This window comes from Pezoporus occidentalis, unplaced genomic scaffold (genome assembly GCF_034315485.1).
Source record: "Pezoporus occidentalis ecotype Australia unplaced genomic scaffold, CSIRO_AGI_Poc_V1 ctg179, whole genome shotgun sequence".
NCBI lineage: Eukaryota > Metazoa > Chordata > Aves > Psittaciformes > Psittacidae > Pezoporus > Pezoporus occidentalis.
The window spans coordinates 319,383-341,792 of NW_026913629.1; the positions used below are offsets into that span (position 1 = coordinate 319,383).

The window sequence follows — 22,410 nt, forward strand, 5'->3', positions numbered from 1 at the left end:
CATCCCAGGTCTCCCAAATCCTCTCTCCCAGATCCCACATCTCCCAATCCCAGGTCCCTACAATCCCGGATCTCATCACTGGCTTTCTCATCATCCTGCTCTCCAAAACTCTGGGTCACATCATCCTGGATGTGAACCCTTTGGGCCTCAACACCCCAGTGCCACCATCCTGGATCCCTGCATCCCTGAGGAGCAAGCACAGCTCTGGGTCATGGGGACCTGAGGGCAAAAGGGGCTTCATGGGGAGAAGCTCTGACCACAAACACCCCATCCCCGGCAGCATCCCCCTTCCTCTCACCCCATTGCCATGACCAAGGGAGCTGCACCCATGCGGTGGGGCTGGACGTGGTGTGGGTCAGCCCCAGTTTTGGTCCCTTTCAGCCCCATCTGGCCCCATGCCCCTGTATGGAACCAGCCCTACATGGCTGAGGCTGGGCTCACGGCTGTGATGTTCCCGCTTGGATAAATCCCATTAATCCCCCCTGAGTCATCCTGGAAGCAGACAGTGACCTGGGAGGAATCCTGCAGCTGTGGGGCCCCTCTCCGGGTCGGGGGGGGGGGGGGGGGGGGCTCCTTGTGCCCCCAGAGCCCCAACCCCTCTGCCCCAGCAGTGCAATGAGTTTGGCAGCTCTCAGCCCCAGTGTGGGGCTGGGGTTGGCTCCTGCTTTGGGGGTCACACATGCGCTTGGGGGATGCCCCTCCATGTGCATCACTGTGGGGACAGGTGACCATGGCAACCAGAGGGATGGGGATGGTTGCCATAGTGAGCAGCAGCTACCAGCAGCGCAGCCTTGGGGCGATGAACTCCAACCACCCCTTCCCAGCCCTGCATTCCTACCTGGAATGGGGCCGGTGCAATGAGCTTGGCAGGTCTCCTGCCTCCTGGGAGGGCATCCATCCATCAGGGATGGGAGAAGGGCTGGGGGTGCCCTGCACATGGAACACCCCATTTTAGGGCTAAATCCTGCCCAGTAAGCGCTGAGAAGGGTCCTGCCTCCTGACTCTCCCCTTCTCTCTCTGCCTCTCCCAAGCATCTCTGGGGTACACAGACACATGGGCATCGCTGGTGCTGCATCCCAGGGGATCCATTTCCTCCTCCAGATGTGCAAACCGGCCCCACCAGCGAGAAGGAGATGTGGGTCAGGATGGGGAAATGTGGGGATAACCCAGGCTTTGGGGGGTGCTGGGCCAGGATGGGGTCCTGCTTCCACAACACCCCCTGGGCAGCCCAGTGGCCATGAGCCTGATGATGCCCCCCTCAAGGGCACCCCATAACCTCTCCCATGGCCAGGCCATGCAGGGCTGTACCCATGGACCCCTCTTTGCCACCCCGTGGGGCTGCCACAGCCCCTTCCCATGGGTCCATCCCCCCCCCCGGGCTCCATTGCAGGGCCCATGAATCAGTTTCAGTTTATGGCTTCCAAAGGCAGGGAATATTTTTACAGCGTGAGTCACCGCAGGCGGCTCCGAGTGGAAAAACCATGGGGAGGGAGGGAGGAAGCACCCACCACCCCCCCTGCTCCCAGGGGAGCACCCAGGGGCCATCCCCACAGCATCCCTCGGGCACCCTCCAAGCTGCGATCATGGTGAACCATTAACCCGTAGGGATGCAGGGCATCATGGAACAGGTTGGGTTGGGAAGGGCCTTAAAGCTCATCCAGTTCCAACCCCAGGGAACCTCCCATTGGAACTCCCAAGCCCCATCCAAGCTGGCCTTGGCATGGCCCCATTGCCCTCCACGTTTAGGGATGATGAGGAACAGGATGAAGGAAGCCTCCCCCTCCCATCACCCCGACGCAGGCGAGACCAAGGCAGCGCTTGACGTCAGATCTGTAAGTTTATTTGCTCAATGTACGACGGCTACATAATGACTCACATTCATGATATTCCATCACTGAGGAAAAAACCGCGAAGGATGGTCCGTGTGCGAAAGGATTCCTTACAGAAACACGGAGGCGGGGGGGGCGGGGGGGGCAGAAAAAAGAAGAAATCACTGATTTCGACCTTAAAAAGAGTTTCACTGCATATAACATGACGAAAAGCACAAACAAAGGCTCATTCAAAGAACACAGTCATTGTTCTCCTACACTGCGATAGTTATAGTTTCACCATGACGAACACCAGACATTAAGGTTAAGCTAACACTGGTGTCTTCTTTTTTGCTTTTTTTTTTTTGTCTTTTTTTTTTTTGTGTGTTTTTTTTTCTTTTTTTTTTTTGTCGCTGTTTTCCTGTTTTCGGAACAAAATAAAATCCTAGAGAATCGCATGTCACTAGAGCAACACCCAGAACAGATCAGTTTGTTACGATCACGATCGGGAGAGAGCAAACTGTACCCCCCTGAAAGGCAAAGGAAGGGAAAAGAAAGGAGAGAGAGAAAAAAAAAAAAGCAAAAGGAAAGAAAATAAATTAAAAACCCGGAAAAAAAAAAAAAAGCCTTTAAAAAAATTGGGTTTTGAAGACTATTTTGTCATAGGAATACAGAACATCTACAGTATAAGTTAATAAAGTTCAAGCTACTGTATAGAAATACGACACTAGCATGCACAATATTGTATCAATAGAGTAATGGAGCAGTAATCAGTTCACTGGAGAGACAGTATCATAGGCAAGTGCATCTCTTAGAAAACCAAAGAAACCATTCAAGCTGCTTCAAAAATCAAGCCCCTGACCCCCAAACTCCCTTTTGAGCCCTCTTGTGCCATCTCTCCTGCGGAAGTTTCCTAAAGCAGCCAGAGCAGAAGCCAAAAAGAAGGGAAATGAAAGGAAAAAGGCAAAAAAACCCAAACAAACAACAAAAAAAAAGATGGGTTTTGTAATTCCAGTAAATCACTTCCAAATGATAAAGCCGGGACGATGCTGCTCATGGGTTGAGCAAAAGGAAGGTAAGAAGCTTAAAGCCATCTTCCAGCCCATGGCACCGCGAGCATCCCGCCATGGGATGCTGCTCATGGGATGTGCTGCTGGGCAAGACCCTGTGTGTGTGTGTGGAGGCATCCCAGTCCAAACCAGCTTTACCAGCATCTCCATGGCATTACCCGGAGCACAAGTGCCGGGCTCTGCTCGCTCCGCAAGGAGTCGGGATAGCGGCTTTGTGTGACAGTGGGGAGCTGGGGCAGCATCCCCGTGTGCAGGCCATGTGTGCAGCACCACGGCACCCTGCTCTCGCAAGGGACAGGGACAAAGCCTGGTTCTAAAGCGGAATCAAACATGCAGGAGGGTGAGGTTTCCCTTCTATGAGCCGGAGGGCGGCAGTGAGCTTCCAACAGCGATGGGGAAACTAAAGCGAGAAGGAAGTTTACTCCAAAAACAGGGTAAGTATTCCCTGCTAAGCAACACGGATGTCCCATTTCCCACCCCCAGCCAGATCAGCCTTGGGAAAAAGACTTTGTTAAGAAGAGAACTAAGTTCCTGGGCTCCTGATGGGCGATAGAAATGTCTATGATTGTAGCTCTTCCCGTTAGGGATTTCTCTACCACGTTAGTTTCTAAGCTCCTGAAGTTCACTCATTACACCACAAGCTTCCCCAGGAGAAAGGAAAAACGCACCCGGCTTCCCTGGTGACAAACAAGGGAGCCTGGGTGCCAGGGATCTGCTGACAAACCTCATGGTACAGTGGGAGAAAGTCAGGCAGAAGTGAAATGGCAGTGCAATCCCTGAGGAAGCAGCTGTGGCACCTTAAAAATCAGGATGGTCTTTTGAAATACCAAACACAGTACATGACATACAGACCTGAATGCTCTTTTTTATTATTTTTTTTATTATTATTATTATTTTTTTATTATTATTTAAGTGGCATTTTTTTTTTGTTAAGTTTAAACACTTCCCCCTTGTCTAATTGAAGTTCTTACACCTTTTTGCTGTGGACTTGGAAAGAGTTGAAACAGCCGCTAGCCAAGCACCTGGTATAAGCTGTTGACCAAAAAACTAGAGCAGCTTTGATGTTCCTCAGGCGGGCGGTCTTCTTGCCTTGGGCCACACAGAATAGCTAAAGCCAGTCCACAGGCGAGGACTGATCAGGAAGGCAAGCCAAAAGAACTAGCAAAGAAGAAAGAAGAGAACACAAGACAATCAAAAAGGCTTGATGTCATATGGCTGTAATGTAGAGATACTGTAAACTGCAATTTAGTGTTAATACTGTCAGCTACCCTAAGAAATACCTCGAACCAAAAAAGAAATCACCCAGAAAGATAGGATGGCCTAAACCCCCGAGCTCTGCGAGCCCGGAATTCTTTAGCTCTGAATTCCTTCTGGATGTGGGGATTTGAGGCTATGCCCTGCCAGGCAGAGCGCCGCAGAGAGATGCCCCACGACGGGGGACGGACACAACGGCACTTGGACTGCGGAAACAAACGCACAAAGCCTTACTGGAACCACACAATTCCTGACTGGAACCACACAACTCCTTACTGGAACCACAGAACTCTCTTTTTTTGTTTGTTTGTTTTCTCTCCTTGTGTTCCTTTAGAAAACGAGGGCCATTCCATCCACACGAATTCATCTTAAAACCCCTTTTTTTTTTATGTGGTTGTGTTTGATTTCTAGCAATAAAGTTAAATTAAAGACAGCTCCACTTGTATTAATAATCTACAGAACAGTCCATATGCCAGTGAGGCTGCTATTCCATTACCAGCACAGCCAGCCTGACTTCCACTAGTGGTGTTTTGGCAAAAATGTCAACGAGGCAATCAAAGACAGGTAGTGGGGGGCCTCCCTGGGAAGGGGTCCCCTCCCTGGTCCCCCCCCCACCCCTGACACCCCCCCCACTCGTGGGAAAAAAATAAAGACTGCAGTAGTTAGCATCAGCGTGCGGCTGCCAGTCCATCGCGGGGGGGGTCTAGTTGTTGCCTTCACCGCCGTCGTCGTCTTGCTGATCGCTCGTCCAGAGCGTTAGGTTGTCGCGGAGGAGCTGCATGATGAGCGTTGAGTCCTTGTAGGAGTCCTCGTTGAGGGTGTCCAGCTCGGCAATGGCATCGTCGAAGGCCGTCTTGGCCAGGTGGCAGGCCTGCTCCGGAGCGTTCTGGATCTCGTAGTAGAAAACGGAGTAGTTAAGCGCCAGCCCGAGCCGGATGGGATGAGTGGGCTGCATGTGCTCCTTGCTGATCTCATGGGCTTCGCTATAGGCTTTCTCCGAGGACTCCACCACGGTCGCCCTCTTCTCACCGGTGGCCACTTCGGCCAGGTAGCGGTAATAGTCCCCTTTCATCTTCAGGTAGAAGACTTTGCTCTCGTACTGCGTCTCGCTGCAGTTCTTGATCAGGTAGTTGTCCAGCAGGCTCAGCACATCCTGGCACACCGCTTCCAACTCCTTCTCGATCTTCTCGCGGTAGGCACGGACCATTTCTATCTTCTTCTCGTTGCCGTCGGCGGAGGTCTTCTGCTCGATGCTGCTGATCACTCGCCAGGAGGAGCGCCGTGCCCCCACCACGTTTTTGTAGGCGACGGACAACAGGTTCCTCTCTTCGTTGGACAGAGGCTCGTTGAGCTCCGTCACCTGCATCAACAGAGGGAGAGACAAGAGAGACATGCGGGTTAAGCCCCAGTCACTTGATGTTCCCATCGCATGGGCGGGTGTTCCCATGTATCTCCTGCTGTTATCCAGCATCTGCTCCCGTCCCAGAGGGAGCCAGCTGGGAAATCACTCCGTGGTCCAGTCCCCCAGCAAAAGGGGTGGGTTTGGTTTTATTCCAGGTATTCTCCGGCTCCTAAAGAGTTTCCCAGAGTGAGAAAAGTCTTCTAGGAAAGAGAAACCTTCCACCTGCGGGATTAGAGCTGGACTTGGTGATGGAGGTGAGAGGGACAGGCAAAGCAAGAGGGTGGAAAAGGTCTACAGCCACGAGCCAGGCGCCTGGATTAACAATACCATAGCTACAGGGTGCTCAGCTTTCCCACAAGCACATGCTTCTGAGATGCCTAAAGAATACGTTAGATGTTAAAATTACAGCTGCCTTAAGGTATGTGCACAGATAAGGACTTAAAAGCTCACATGGTTAAGAGTATGTTCTTCCCACACAGGATTTTCTCTGTTGAAGATAAGTGCTCATGCACAGCATCACTTCTACCTGCCTCACACCCGCAGCAACAGGGAGCTGGCAGAGCACAGAGCCATCCCACAAGCAGGTTGCCAACCACCACCTTGGCCAGTTCAGCTACTGGGAAGCATCCTACTTGGTGCTGCAGTTATCTCACTGCAGCTCCTATAAACCACCTTTAAGTAGCCCAGGAAGGGTTGGCATCCCCCTTGACCCCATGCTGCATCCCAGATGCGGTTCTGAGCCCTCGGAGTGGGTGCAGCAGCCAGGCTGCTCCATACAGCTACTCTGCTGTTTAAGCACACAGCCCTGGCTTGTGTGTGATGTGCTGCTTCCTGCAAAGGCTCAGCACAACTGCAACGTGCTAACTGCCCCTGACATGTTGTTTATGTGCTGCTTCCAGCCTGCCTTGTGCTCTAAGCTCAGAGTTCTAGCTGTCTGTATTGCTACAGGCCTTTGAAATGACTCCATTCTTCCCTCTGAGTGACACCTGCACAAACATAAATAAGAGATGCTGTGAGGTTAGAGACATCTTTGAAAGCTGGTGGAGTACTGCAGGTAGGCTTATGGATTGCCTACCCTTGGAGATACTCAAAACTCCATGAGGTTAATCAGGGTCCTGTCCCATGTAAGCTGCCCTGCTTTGAGTAAGGGAAACCATGGAAACATCCAGAGATCCCAGCCTGCCTTATCCTCTCACCTTTCAGTTGCAAACGGAGTGCCCAGCGCCAACAGCCACACAAGACACTCGCTGACTCCAACAGCTCCCTGTCCTGACACCGGTTCTGAAGGCTGATAACCACAGGAGGCTTTTAGCAAGACGCTCTCTATGCAGAGACACCAGTTGTAAGGGTGCACCAAGCAGGTGACTTTAAAGCTGCCCTCCAGCTACGTCTGCAGATACGTATCACTGCAGAAAGAAGATTTACCTCCTCTCACCAGAAGAGTCTTGCTGGAGGACAGATTCATTAAAACTAACAGGGAGTTTCGTAGGATTAGCTTTGCCATAAACGTTTTAAATTTGAAGCCATTCGGGATTATGGAAGAAAGTTGCCTGACAAAATCCTTCCAACAAACTGGCTGACAGATGGAAGGTACCACCTGTGGAGACAGCAGGTGCCTCCAGGGACCTCTGCAGGGAACTCACCAAAGCAGAAAGGGAGCCTTGTTAACTGCTTCCTAGCAGTAGCCAGGCTCCCAGAAAGGCAGAGCACTGCAGGGATGCACTGCAGAGGAACCACGTAACATGGCCAGAGACAGGGACCATATCCCTCTGCACTATGAGAGGGATGGGAAGAGGCTGCAGTGCCACACATACAATCAGAATAGTTAGGGTTGGAAAGGACCTTAAGATCATCTAGTTCCAAGCCCCCTGCCATGGGCAGGGACACCTCACACTAAACTGTATCACCCATGTGATATTTCAGTTTGCAACTGAGAGAGGAAGAAACGAAAACCATCCGGCACTTGCACTCCCAGCAGGAAGAAATGCAAGATGCCCAGGACACCAGGTAACAGACAGCAAGGGTATGCTTAGCTGCTTTCATCGGAGACTCACTGGAAGGTGGAAAAGATGTACCCCAGGTGAAGCTGCCTTTGAGAACTGCCATCAACCCAGAACCTGCCTGCCACATTGCAGATGCTGCTGCCCACTTGCCTGCTGAAGCCTGCACCGGTGTCTTGTGCCATGGACACACTCTCCACTCCAGCATGGAACTGCAGTCCCTGCCATGTTGCTTTTGCCAACAGCTCCATATGGGTGACTGTCTCCAGCAGAAAACCATCCAGAAACCACTGCAGCAACTCACCAAGCGGATGGGGGTCTGTGCCTTCACTGCAAGCCTGTGCTGGCCAACCAAATGCTGCTTTATCCTTAACACTGCAGGATACCACCACAAAGTGAGTTCAATCAAGCCAGAGGCTAACCAGCAAACTCTGATATACTTGATTTATAGCATTGCATTGAACGCCCGTGGGGCGACATCAATAAGGCAATATCCTGCATCAGGCCTGGATGAGGTTGCAGTGCTCTCATTACAAGCCCTTTTGGGGAATTTCTGCTCATGTTTGTTTCCAGCATCCAGATTAACATCAGCAGAACATTCCCCCTTCTTGACTCAGACCCTGGAAGGGCAGCACCCTCACGTACAGACCAAGCCTGGGAGCATCAAGTCACCTAATGCCATTCTCAGCGCTGTTACATGGAGCTAAAGACCAAATATCCAAAGCAAAGCCTCAGTTTGGCATTGAGTTTGGCAGGCTCTGCCTGGAAGTCTCACTGCTCTCTGGGAAGCTCAGTCAGTTGGGAGCTTTACTTCCCTGGTTGACAGCAGAGAAAAGCAGAACTAACACCACTAACTACTAGTTACTGAGCACCACGAACCTCAGTAACTGTCAAGTCTCATTTCACCCTCATACCCCTGCACATCGGGGCAGGAGATGCATGTGGCTGAAATGGAATCAAGACTTGCATGTGGCATGAACATCCAAGCACTAAGAGCTAGCCCACACACTCACACAGCTGGAAGCTTGACAAATGCAAGTCTTCAGCTATTCTGAAGGGAAAAATAAGAAGGAAATAGACCTTTTTCATCTTCCTTTCTGCTTCTCCCCCCAAGCAAGCCCAGCCACAAGAGTGGCTCTTTATCAACACAGAGCAGCAGGAGATGTCAGCCATGGTGCTTCTCATTTCCCTGCTAGTCTGTAGGTAATGATCTTACTTGCAAGAGCTTCCCCTGTGCCCTGTCACCACACATGACACACGTGCCAGAGCTGCAGGCAGAAGCCCTGCCTAAGGGCAAAGGACACCTTGCCATGGAGCAGCCTTCATTGACAGGCTTTGTCTTGGAGACACGCTCCATCACCAAGCTTGAGGATGCTACCAAGTTCCACTCTCACTGGTTCCTGCAGCCTCTGAGGGTGCAGTGTCTGCACCACCAACACTCAAGTGCCCTAAAGCCGTAGAGGCAGTCCAACAGCTCCCATTGGACAAGAACTACTGGAAGTTGAGGGTTTCTCCTGCTCAAGAGCGCAGAGGTTTGTACAAAGCAAAGCCTCTGACTTGCAGCAAAGCTCTTCAGAGGCTCTCCTGATGTCCCTGCTGCAGCAGTGAGCTCGGACTCAGCACTCTGCCCAAAACCTGGCACGCTCCTGGCATGCCCAAGTGTCACACCGCAGCCAGGGCAAGGCTCAGCCTTGGGTGAGAAGCTGCAACAAACCTGCCCCTCATGGCAAGGTCCATGCACTCCAAAGCCCAAAGGTTGGTCCCACTGCGCCTTCTTTCCAGAAGCATCCTAATGAGCAGGCTTTGAGACCTACAGGGAGGTTTGCTCCCAGGCAGTGGCAGGTTAGTTTGCTTACAGGGCTTACTCCAGGACTCGTATAGTCCACTCTTCACCTTGCACCCATAAGTCTGAAGTAATTTCTGCATACACCATGAAATAACCATTTTTGAGGACCCTACAGTAGCTGCAAAGGAAGATTTTGATTTAGCTGTTTATCCTCATACACATTTTACCTGGTTTTATAACTAAGTGCCCACCCATTTATGGCTCCTACCTAGCTTTGATGTCTTATCTTAAAGCATACAGCTGAGCAAGCTGAGCATACCCACAGCTTCTTCCCTGAGGAATGCCATCAACATTTGACAGTTTAATCCACGTTCTATGCCTCAACACTTCTGCTTTTCCGATTGCCTGAGTCCCTGAAGACACGAGGCATCTACAAAGGAGAGAGACAACCATGAGAACCTCCAGCTGCCCAGGGAGAATGGCTGTTGAGTATCAGAGCTCCTCTTCCACCAGGATACACAACAGCTGTCTCCTCCTTGGCACTTGTGTTTCCTCTGTTCTATCTACAGCTCTGCACCATGTAATTAAGCACGTTAGCTCCCCACAGAAACCCTTGCTTGGAAGTGACCCTGAGGCCTGGCCTAAAGGTCCCCTTTCCCATTTCATTCTTCTTTTTGAAAGCAAATATGCTTTTGAAACAACTTTCTGCCCAGAAATCCCACCACTGCCATTCTTAGCTGCTCTGAAGCCACTAGCAAGGGGAGCAACCAGCACACAATCCCTTCAGGCTCAAGCAACTGATAACGTTCACGACTACCTGCAGCCACACCAGCTTCAACCTATCTTTAGCCATTGTGGGACCCCATCACCCACCTGCAAGCACCCCCTTCAGCAGCCTGAGGGTCATTTTGGAAGTGATACACCAGAGGCACTGCCTGTTTTATCACCCCCATCTCACTCTGCATTCAGCTTCTGAAGAAATGCCTGCCCCCAAGCACATTAAACGTTCACCATACCCAGTGGCTTCGTTACAGCCATGATGAGATGTTGCACAACCCAGGCAAGAACAGCTTCTCCTTTGTGCGCCCCAGAGCGAGCTGCCCTACGACACCATCGCAGCAGTTGGAAAGATGCTGTTCTTCAGCACTGTCCTACTTTGGCACAAAGTAGGCGTGTGTTAAACCAGACCTAAATCTAAAATCTCAGCAGATTGCACTGGTTTGGGTCTATTCCTCCCCCTGCCTTCTCCCCCACGTCATCCTCCCAAAGTGGAAGTAACACCACCACTACCTTCTCCCCTTGCTGACTCCTTCCACTGTCCTCTCTCCTCGTGGCTGATCTCAGTGTGGCCAAGATGATTTTCAGCTGCAGGTCAAGCCCTTCTTCTCATCTCAGACAGGACCAGAAAAGCACAAGCAGGCTGTGGGCAGAAGTTAGTTCCCCATTGCTGTCTCATTTGACTGTTTCAGTATGAATAACCCTATGCTAGTTCCCACTTTTTAAGGTGTTGGGGCCAGCAGTCATTGCAGGAAAGCAGTTGAAGGCACTTGGGATGGGTCTGCCATTACATTTTAAATTGCTCTGAGTACATCAAGGACCAGTGTCTGCAAAGATTGTTAATTGCTTATAGCATCTCCAAGGCTATTTAAGCACTCCAGACACTGATGAGGATTTCTGCATGCTCCTACTGCTAACAGAGGCTTTCATCCCACTCTGGAGCCTTTATTGTTTGACTTTGAACCACCCAAGACAAAGTCTTCAGATTGTGATGGAGACGTGAAAACCAAGAGCTCATTCATGCCATTGGCCTCTGTAGCTTAAGAGCTACTTAAACCAAATTGAATTCCATTGTGCTACACACAGGTTTGATCAGTCCTTGGAGCTGGCACATCTGCTCCTCTTCAGTCTGGCTCTGCTGGATTTCAGCTAGAGAAGGAGCAAGTTTCAACTGCTTGGGGCATTCCTGCATGTAAAAGGTTGTAAGGGAGCCAAGGCAAGAAAGCCAGTGACAATGGCAGAGTGCTGAGCTCTATTCTGCCTCTGGTACACTGCATGTACCAGCCCTTATCTGCAGCGCTGCAGCCTCAGCATTAGGTCTAACGGCTCAAGCCTTTTCTGCTGCAGAGCACCTGGGTGCCAGCGATTTGCCTCACCACCTTCTGCTGCAGCTCTGGAGATAAGGCCAGCACAAGGGAACATCCTCCTGCCTTCCATACGTGGCTTTCAGGCATGTTCCTAGCCCTTGCAATCTGCCATGGCTGTTAAGCTGACAGAGGGTGAACCCAGACACATCACATAACCAGCTGGAAGGAACAGTCCCAGCTTGGGCACCATGTATGCTCTTCAAGTGCATCAGTGCAGAGCTACAAACTACTTCTCAATTAGCACTGCAGTGTGTTTTAGCTGCTCCTATGGCTAGTGTCTGCTTTTTGAGCCATTAAGGAAATATGCCCAGGCTGTTCTTGTCTGCCTTATTACCACCCTGATTCTCCTTAGCCTTGCTATTGAACAAGATGAAAACCTGTTTCACTGTCTTGTTGCCACTACCTAGGAAAAGCTCTTGGGAATAAAGCAGCCATCTCTGTTGGTCTAGTGCCTTCCTGCCACCAGATGGAGAGAGCAGCAACTCAAACCACATCAGTCCTAGCATTTAAGAGGACTGTCACTCAGGGCTCGTCACACCATCTCCAGCAGATGGGATACCAGCCCCTTTGCCTCCTAACTACAAAGCAACAGAAGGGATGCCAAGCTATTCCCAGCCCAAGGCTGGCAAGCTTCATCTGCCTACTTTTGTGTTTCTGCAAGCACCTTAGAGCAGCCTGAGATCACCACCCTTCTCCACAGCTTGGGGAGATCTCCTGCCTCATCCAGTCTGTTCCCTTCCATGCCTTTCCTGCAAAGCACATGGAAGACCAGTGCCACAGCATGCCACTGCCATGGGAGCTCAGATGTGCCCCTGCAGCACGCCACAAGCTTGAGGAGCTCACAGGAGATCCTTTGGAAAGGAGAAAGCTATAGGCTTTTCTGGGCTGCACGAGACACCTCCATGTGCAAGCTGAAAAGCTCTTGGAGAATAACCGCAGCTCTTCCTTGAAAACATTTCTGCACATGTTTTAAAGACTCAGGGGTCTTTTCCATTCAAGCATCATTCTTCTTCAGGAAACTCCATCCACTCCCAGGCTTTTTTAACTGAAGCAGACATCCATGGCAAGCCCACTGGCCATTTCTTGGTCAACACAGGGGAAAGCTATTTGTTTCCCCTCCGATTTATGGCAAAACAAAGCCGAACTAGACAGACTTCAGGGACATACTAGATAAATGGACCAAGTGTTTTGTGAGGAGGGTATTCAGTGCTGCTGGGAGCATGAGCTGCTTAAAGACTTACCTCACAGCTTCTCAGCATGCTAATCTGGCTCAGATGCTAGTGCTTTCCTGCTCACCTCCAGCCCTGCTGCCAGGTGGGAAGTACCTGCCACCAGATCATCAAATCCTCCCCGGAGCTTCAAGTGCCAGGGCTTGTCCTTAATCAGGAGCTCAAAAACTGACGCTGTACCCACGACCTCTATTCACTTGAGCCAAGCAGGGAGAGGAGAGATGATGTGCCATGGGCAGGACACCTTGGGAAAGGCTGAGAGCAAGTTCTGGCTGCTGAGCGAGCCTGCTCCCAGCTCTGCTGGAACAGGATGAACTGGGCACTTCTTGGCTGCTTGCACGGCTTCCTCCTGCACGGCACAGCCATGCTCCTGCAGGATGAAATGGGAGAAGCTGCAACCATGCAAACAACTCCTTGTAGCCAGCCCGTCAGTTTAACTGCTTCGTGCCATCACCCCAAAGGCTTTGGGCTTGGTGCACATCTGAAATATTCAAACACCCCAAGATCTTTTGCTCTGCGGAACCAGCAGCTCCTGTGTTTCACCACATTAAACAAGAGGCTTTGCAGAACACCCAGGTGGACTGCAGCACGCAAGCTCCACCATAGGCTTCATTTCTGCATCAGTGAGGAAGGCGATTATCCCTCCAGATGTACTTTACCCTCCCACTGCTTCAGGGATTTCAGGCTTGATCTTACACACCTGTAGCAAAGGCAATTTTATCTCATTTCTTCACTGAACGTGCAGAACAGAACGTTTTTGCTCTGGCAGCTTTCTGGAACACTGCAGCCAATATTAAATTGCAAGAGGGTCACTTTACTGTTCTAGATTTGACTGTGGGTTTAACCACCCTCTCCTGGCTCCAGCTGCCTCCTCCCGGCCCTCTTTTGAAGCCTAAGGGACTAAGTACCACAGATTTGATCTCAGAGCACCACAGGTGACAGAGCCCCACAGGCACAGATGTCTTGACAGCACCAAACACAAAGAGCCAAGCTCCCAACTTCAAGGTAATGAAATATTCATCCCACGTAACAAAGCCCAACAGCATAAAGGCAAAGCTGGGGTGCCTTCCTCAGCTGGGGGTAAATCAAAGGCTGTTAATCCCCCCCCCAAGTTCTCAATCACTGCTGAATACTAAGCGTTAGTCTTTCACAAGCGCAGGTCTCCTACGAGCCTATCTGTTAGCACAGAGCACAGCAACAGCTTCTCCTAACTACTATTAATAAACTCCATGCTGCGGAGCACCATGACTGTCCAAACAACACGTCCATCAGCAGCCTTGTTTGAGGCTGAGGCTTGTCGCTGTTGTTTTCTAGAGCCTGGCTGTAACCATCTTAGAGAGGAGTCAGAAGCACGCTGACACGCCAAGCAGCTCTGCCCGGTACGTAAGCAAAGATACATCCCAAGCAAGCCAGCCCATCCAGTAAGATCAGAGGGAATTTGCAAACAATTAAGGAATGGTTTATACTTTGAGCCTCTGCAGACTTGGGTTCGTCCAAGTGCAGCTGCCTTAAACGCCCATAGACTGACTCAATTCCAACATCTCCTTTAGGGAAGAAAAACATTAAGTACTCTAATCCTTAAGCTGGGGATCGCTTTAAGGGAATCTCATGCCATCATCAGTGACATGTTCTCTAGTTACTCTCCTCCTGCTGTTAACTAATGCACTGCCCCTGGTCACTAGATCACTAGTTTTGTGCCCCAAATCAGGTTTGTTTAACACCTTATTGAGCATGTGCTGGGTTATTCCTGAGATGTGACTAAAACCAGGTTAGCAGAGAAAAACCTGAGACTGGGGGGAAGTTTGCATTTAAACAGGCAGACAAAGGCTTTTGTTTCAGCAGCTACACAAAGGCACCGCTTTCCAGAGTCAGCCTCATCAGTGTTTCCTGCAGGCCGAGGATTGCTGCCTCATCATTTCAGCTCTGCTTTCCAGAATTTACCATTTCTGGGCATTTCCAGCCCCCACCAAGCAAACAGCCAGCGTGAGCCTCCTGGGAGAGCCCCAACCCTTGTGCTCCAGCAGCTCTGGCCCACTGGAGGGGCTGGAATGCTGCAGCAGCTCAGGCTTGCTGTCATTGTGCACTAGGAGAAGCTGGACAAAGCCATCCTGCTGCTGAGCTCCTCCCCGAGACAGGCTCCCCACCAGAGCCATGGGTGGGAATCCAGCACCTTGACATCCAGGCTCTGGAGAAAGGAGACAAGCTTCTTACTTCAAAGGAATAAAGAGCAGAATGGAAGTCCTTTTGTCACTGTTTTCCTTCATTTTAGGATGGGAAGAGGGATTTTGCTCATTAGATGAAGCAGCCAAGAGGGACAGACAGAAGAAAGCTGGCTGTGACAGCACTGGCTATGCCCAGCTGAGGAGATGGCACAGCACCAAGTTACACAAACCCCACAGCCAGCTGGTTGTGGGTCTATATCCTTCCCCTTTCCTGCTCACTCCAGACCAAGTGCAGATGTGTGAAGTCCTCCATAGCTACTAAAGGCTGCTCTGCTGTGTAGGGACAAGGTGGGAGAAGGCAGAAGCAGAGACCAGGAGGGACCTCAGCAGTGCTATATCCTACATGGGAGAGCGCTTCCATGCTCCCCTCACAGCCTCACTCATCTTGCAGGGTCCTCCACCACCCATGTGTAAACACTGTGCAAGCCATGAGGTGGGCTCCCACAAAGCCATCTTGTGCCCATGGGTGAATATGAGCTCCCCCCATCTGCAAACCTAAAGCTGCACAGGCAGAGCGTTTTATCTGACTACCACCAGTGTGAAACCGTCCACGGCCATTTATCTCAACAGCATCCTGAAGGCAAGCCAAAGGCTTCAGAGGTGGAAACACAAACCCAGCCTATCTTCACCAGCTCAGAGACAAATCCACAGCTACTTCCCCTTTGTTTCAGCAGATGCTAAAATGGGTTTCCAAGCTGTCACTTCCCAGTGGTGACCATTGCTTGCAGAACCAAACTGAGTAAATACTTGCTCCTGTTTTCATTATCTTTCTGGTTTCCAGACATCACATTGCCAGTTGTCTGCAGACGTGTGAATCTAAGAGGAGGGAGTCAGGGAGACTTCAGTCAAGGACAAGCTATGTTACCTTTCTAGTGAAGAACAGAGGTTGGTGAAGGCTTTCAGCCTTCCAGGCAGAAATAACAAAGGCCTGGAAGCAAAGGAAAGAAGGGCTGAGGTGGCTTCAAGCCAGTTAGACCAAAACCACTTGTAACAGCATCAGCTTTGGAAAAAGCTATCTTGAGTTGTGGAGCACTGAGGTGTTGAAGAAAGCCTGGAAATATCGACCAAAGACAACCCGAGCCCTGCATCACAGGTTTGCCACAGTGAAGTGGAAGATGATGCCTGCGTCCTATCAAGATGGGCAATGGAGAACTGCTTGGGGAGCCAGGCAAATCCTGTTTCTCTGGGCCTTGCACCACAGTTATTCCAGTACACATTCACGTTTCACTGGCAGCCACAGGTCAGGAGGTAGAACTGGGCAGAAAAGGAGAGGGCAGCTTCAGATCTGCAGATCCTACATGCCTGAAACACCAACCCTACTGAGGAAAGGCTCCCTCAGGCCAGACCACAGGCATTTTCCAACCTGCTCCTCCTCTGTATCCACCTCTGAACACCCTGGTGTCTGGCTGGGATGCGCCAAGCACCTAGCTCTAGTGTGAACTAATCCAACAGTCCTTTTTGCTCTTCCCTGCCAGGCTGGTATCGAGCTCCCAACATGCTACTCAATACTGGCAGCTGGACACACAAAAGCGTGGAATATGTGCTCCTGCACACAACTTCCTATGCAACCATTTGCACATGGTTTACCTAGCATGAAGCTGCACAAAAGAGTTCGGTTGTAGAGTTCATGTATTATACCCTGCCAGATGCATCACCATCCATGGAGGTTCCTCCATGATGCGAAGTCATGGCTACCACCCAGCCTCTGTTCCATCACCTACACCTTAAAGATACATTTGTTCTTGTATCCTCAAGAGTCACAGGGAGTGGATCAACTCCTAGCTACAGATACACATCAATCAAAGTGATAAATGTGCCAAGCGTACCTCATCTTTTCTGATGCCTCCTGGCATGAAGATGTGCACGCTCAAGGCTTCACCCTACCCAGAAGGGCAGTTCTACAGCACCCAGATGAGCTTGCCCCAGAGCAGCTACTGAACCCAAGGGAGCACAAACTCCTTAGAGATTCAAGACAGAAGACCGTATCCAAGGTGAAGACTGCTCACCAGTAGGCCAATACCAGAGGCCTCTGACAACAAAGGCTTACAAAGCTCCTACCAAGCTCATTTTGCCTTTCATCAGCACAGCTTAATCCCACCCTGAATGGCACAGACCATCCCATAGGAGTATTTCAGTGGGAGGCAGAAAAGCAGCCTGCTGATCCTCCATCTATGCACCATCCTGTGCACACTGACCTCTTTCTTCATCTCAGTCCTAACTGTGCTACACCCAAGCATGTGATAACCCTGCTATGGAGTGGTGCAGTGAAGTCGCAGCGAATGTGCTCCAGGGGTGTGGGTTTCAGTTCAGAAAACCCTTCTGGAGCTGAGGTTCTGTGACTGCCCTTAAACTGCTGCTCCTGTAGCTTCGAGCAAGCCCAGGTTCACAGCACCAGCGCCCAAAGAGTCTATTCTAGAGAGCACCTTTGGGATCAGCTGGTGAACAAAGCTTGGGCAGACAGGGCTTGTCCATACACATCACAAGCTTACCTGGTGCTCAAAAAAGACCAACTGCAAAAAGCCTCAAACAAAAGAACAAATACTAGAAACCCAATGAGACTCCTGGAGCCAGTCATCTCCAACCACAAACAGCAGATCGACACAATCCCCACCAACCTTTTGGCACTTTCAGGGCCAGGCTCCATCCAAAAGATCTGGCTAAGCCCAAAACATGCAGGAGCTCCTGGAGAGCCCTTCCTTGTCCAAGAGCTTGACTGTTTCCCTGTACCCCAGACACCTGCAGAGCGTTCAATTCTCTGTCACAGTCCCAGTATCATCTTTGTTCAATTCAAAGACCTATTTCCAACCAAACCCAAGCCTGGCTGCTACGCCTGGTCAACAGAAAAACCCAGCACAGTCTCACAAGTGGCTTTTCCTAAAGCACATAAAGACTTACCAGGAGCTCAGTGGGGAGTTTCTAAGAGCTCAAGCTGCTGAAGTCTCACCAGTTAACACAGTTCCTGTGTTCAGTGTCCACTGCACTCGAGTACAGGGCACGTCGCTACCTGCCCATGGCTAGGGTGCAGATGTGCAACAACTCAGCCTACTACTACAAGGTCCTGAGAGTGCTTTACACAGAGATAACCCACGCCAAGAACCATTAGGAGGTTGGAAGCACAGCGGGACAGCAGCCACCCTGCCCTGACGCTGTGGGCCTCCGGGAAGGAAGCCCTGCTCTCTGCTTTTGGATTAACACTGCCCAAGAACCACCCCATCACTCAGGTCTGAACAAGCCCTCGTTGCTAACGGGCGAGAGGACTTCTCTATGCCTGATCCTCTGTGAGTAAGAACAAGCTGGGAAGCACACAGCCATATGCTGTAGTGGTCCAGGAGGCACCATGAGCCTGAGCAGCATCTTGCCTGCACAGGGGGTGGCAGCAAGAACATCGATGTAGTCATTAGATGCCGACAGACCCCCTCCACTTCAGCACTGGAAATGGTTTCTGCAGAGCCTTCCCCAGCCTCCCTGGGAAGTGCTACTACATTCCTTGCTCCCTCCCTACCATCACAGATGGCCTGCCCAGCACTCCACCTGGAGAAGGCCTTCCCACCTCACCCTTTGTCTTGTCTACAGTGCAGAGCAGAAAACAGCTAATCATCCCTGCCCCGCTCCCCTGGGGACCTGCAGATAGGAGGGATTTGTGTTACTCCTGCTCTTCCCAAGCCTGTGTGTGTGTGAAGCCCTGCTATCTGTGCTAACCTGGTCACTGGATGTGGTGGGTGATAGCCTGCCAGGCTGGTGAGCACCATGGCAGGAGCACAGTGCCAGGGAAGGCCTGTGGTTACCCACATTTGCTCTTTTCCTCCACCCACAACTGCCATTTACTGCACCAAGACCCAGTTGGGTCTAATGCTTGGGCAGCAGCCATCTGCCTTTCAACAGCTCCAACCCTCACCCCAAATCAACCCACACAGCCCATGGTCCCCAAAGTCAAGCAGCCACATGTTCCACACGCAGCAGACCTTCAATGGGTTCAAGGACTCTGCCATGTGGTCCCATACCTGCATGATGCATAGGGGCAATAATAATCCTCCCCCCAGCCTTTTTAGGTGAGTTACTGCAATTGGCTTGTTCTCCTGCACATCCTCTCTTACCCCAGAGGTCTACAGGGAGACACGTGCTCTGCTCCCCAGGCAGGGCGAAAAAGCCTCCAGCAACATCACTGCTCCCCAGCTAATGGATATCGATCCACAGCCCTGGTGCTGGGCTGGACAGAAAACTCCTCATGAAGCTGGACCAGACAACCATAAGCACTGCAGGCAGCAAAACACCAATGAGTTGGTAAGGAGACTGCTGGTGCTGCTTGGGCACAGCATCAAGTGGGCTGGCAAGCCCAAGGCAACACCTCCCCACTGACCAGCGAGGTGCATTCCTGCTCTCCAATGCATGGTAAGGCTGACTGTACCCCCAGACTGTGACAAGGGACATGACCAACATCATGCAGCCATACCCTGGAGCAATGGGCTAAGCCCCGCATCCTTCCCTGGTGTGGCATCACCTCCTGCTCCTGCTGGTAGGCGAGGGGACCATCTGCTGTGTTTTACTGACATTCCCCAGTGAATTTGTCACATCTGGGGGCTGAAGGACCAGCCCCACTCCTGCAGCAGCAATGCAACTGCATGCACCAACCAGGGGCACTGGCACAAAGCCTTTGCTGCAAGGAAGGAGCCAGAACTTACTATATATATGATATTATTTGGAAGAGACTATTGGGATCCTGTACACCACTGTGGCAAGCATCAGCAGATGAATCAGCAGCCAGAAAGGGGCCCAGTACACCATTTCCATTTCAAACCACTACTATAGCCAAGCACAGGCTCTGAGCAGGCAGGGCTGAGGCTGGCAGAACAATGCCATGTCACCACCAAAACGCTCAAACTGCAGGGGAATGAACCTCCTTTACACCCATCACAACCCCAGCAGGCTTAAGGGAAAGCCGTGTGGCATTCCCCAGCACGGTGCTCAGGAAGCAGGCAGCTTTAGAGGGTGGGAGACAAACCGGCCAAGAGCCAGGGGATGCTTCTGCATCACCTTCTCTAGACGCAGCCCGCATGCTCTCTGCTACCACCTGGGTGCATTGCAGCTTGGACCATGGCATATGACATCACTAGGCGTTGCTACGGAAATGAGTGCGAGGTCATCAGCCTCCCGCACCAGCGGAGCTGGGGACAGGGAGGACCGGGGCTGACGTGCCCGGCACCGCCGCCCGTGCCCGGCTTCGGGCAGCACGGAGCAGCAAGGGAGAACAAAAGCTCTGCCTTTTGTTTGCCGTGGTGGCGGGAGCTCTCCCGCTGGGAATCGCTTCCTTACGGAGACCCATAAGCGGCGTTGAGCCTCGGGTACTGCTTCACCAGGGCTAAAAGGGAATAAAACACAGAGATCATCTCCAACACCACCTCTGGTTTAAACACCCAGCAGGCTAGGGACATTGCCCAGCGGGAATGCTGCACCAGGGCTGTGCATCCCAGGCATATCCCTGTTGGCTTTGTCATAGCGGCTGTATTATCCGTAGGAAATGAGCTGTAGGATGTGCTCACACAGCAGGCTTTGCTTGGAAACGAACAGATGCCGTTATCAGAAAACAGTATAAAAGCCATAGCGCAGCAAAGGAATAGCCCCGGCTGGTTTAATATGGTAATATCATTTTCCCATTATCCATATTTCATTCCTGGATAAGCCATCTCCTCCCTCCCCGTGCTCAGGCTGTGACAGTTTTGTCTGCTTTGATCAATGCAAGGTTATTGACAAAATGGTGCAATATGGGCAAACAGAGCTGCACCCACGGCAGACTGCGACATTCCTAGATCAGCATTCCCTCCCCATCAGGCAGGGAGGATACCCCAGCTCCTCGCAAAGGTTCAGACCTGACTAAGAAGACAAACATAAAGCACAGTTTTCCCCTTTAAAGCACCCCCTCCCTCCCTCCACCCAGTCTAGCCTCTCTGCAATATGACAAATGCAGAATCTTCTGGAATGACTTGATCCTGCCTCCCACGATTGCTTTGTTTGCAAGATCAGATCAGAGATACGGGGCTTTTCTTTTTCCTCCCTTCTTATATTGTCAAAATGTCAAGATTGAAGGGGAGCCGTTCAGTGTCACAAATCAGATCAGCCCGCTATACGCAGAGTCTTTATTTTAAGAGCGTGAAATGAATACAACATGACTCAATTCATAAATCTCCAACCAAGTGCAGTAAAAATAAAGAGCTTTGACAGCGAAAGGGCTCCCGATCTCCGGGGCCACGAGCACACCCCAGCCTCACCGACCGCGCACGGGAAGGGATGCATGGGAGCCACGGGGAGGTAGCTGGGCCGTGGGGACGAGGTGTGCATGCAACACCCCCCCTTCCCTATTCCCCACCCCACAACCTTGCCCCATTGGGCTTGGCAGCCCCCCAAGTGACCGCTTGAGGGACGCTGCACCCTGTGCCCCCCGTGCTGGCACAGGGCAGGGAGCAGCAGTGGGGATGGGAGCACACAGGGGATGCGGGAGGCATGGAGGGGGGCCTAGTGTGGGGTGAGAGAAGGGATGGGGTAAAGGGGTGATGTGTGGGGCAGGGAGGAGGCTCTAAGGCAGGGGAGAGCACAGGGGGACGGAAAGGCAGAGGAGAGGATGTGGGGCGGCACAAGCGGCAATGCATGGGGGCTCTAGGGCAGGGGAGAGGAGGTTCGGGGCTGGGGAGGGGACTCTAGAGCAGGGCAGAGGATGCGTGGGGGGCTCTAGGGCAGAGGATGGAGACCTGGAGAGAACAACGCGTCCCTGGGCAGGGAAACGCAAAGGGCTCGGGACACAGCAACCGGTACCGGGGGCAGCACAAGGACCGGAGCACGCACGGAGGGACGGCGATGGGGCCCGCGCCCCATGTCCGAGCCCTGCGCCCACCGCGGGGGGCAGCACGGGGAGGGCGAGGGGAGCACGAACCCGCACCAAGGGAGGGGAGCGGGGAGCGGGAGGGGCAGACCCGGGCCGCGGGACGGCACTCACGTTCTTCATGGCGGCCGCCATGTCGTCGTACCGCTCGGCTTGCTCGGCCAGCCGGGCCTTCTGCACCAGCTGCTCGCGGTCCACCATCTTCGCGGGGCCGGGGGTAGGGCGAGGAGGCTGCGGGCTCCGGGAGGAGGAGGAAGGAGGAGGAAGGATGAGGAAGGGCGGTAACGGGAGGAGGAGGAGGAGGAGGAGGAGGGCGGGCGGCGGCTCCTGGCGCTGCTGCGGCTGAGGCGGCGGCGGCTGCACCCGGTGCTGTGCGCGCGCCGCGGGGTGACTGGGAATGGGGGAGACCCGGGCTACGGACTACAACTCCCGTCGTGCCCCGCGCGCCGCCGCCGCTCCCGCCTCCCTCAGGCCACGCCCCCTCGGGCTCGCTAACCCCGCCCCGCGGGGTCCCGCCGGCCGCTGGTGCTGATTCACCGGGAGCGGCCGCGGGGACGGGGATGGGAGCCGGGGGGTCCCCGGGGGGGGGGCTGCGCCCGGCGGGACCCACACCGGGCACACGGG

At 52.4% G+C, this 22,410-nt stretch overlaps 1 protein-coding gene across 1 annotated transcript; it reads right to left on the reverse strand.

The window, feature by feature from the left end:
* Positions 1-1,818: 1,818 nt before the first annotated feature.
* On the reverse strand, positions 1,819-22,167 carry YWHAG (tyrosine 3-monooxygenase/tryptophan 5-monooxygenase activation protein gamma). Its single transcript, XM_062614886.1, has 2 exons — positions 21,901-22,167; positions 1,819-5,492 (listed from the first exon to the last, which is right to left on the reverse strand). Exons 1-2 carry the CDS (start codon positions 21,985-21,987, stop codon positions 4,836-4,838), a joined length of 744 nt encoding a protein of 247 aa, XP_062470870.1. The 5' UTR covers positions 21,988-22,167; the 3' UTR covers positions 1,819-4,835.
* Between the last annotated feature and the right edge of the window lie 243 nt (positions 22,168-22,410).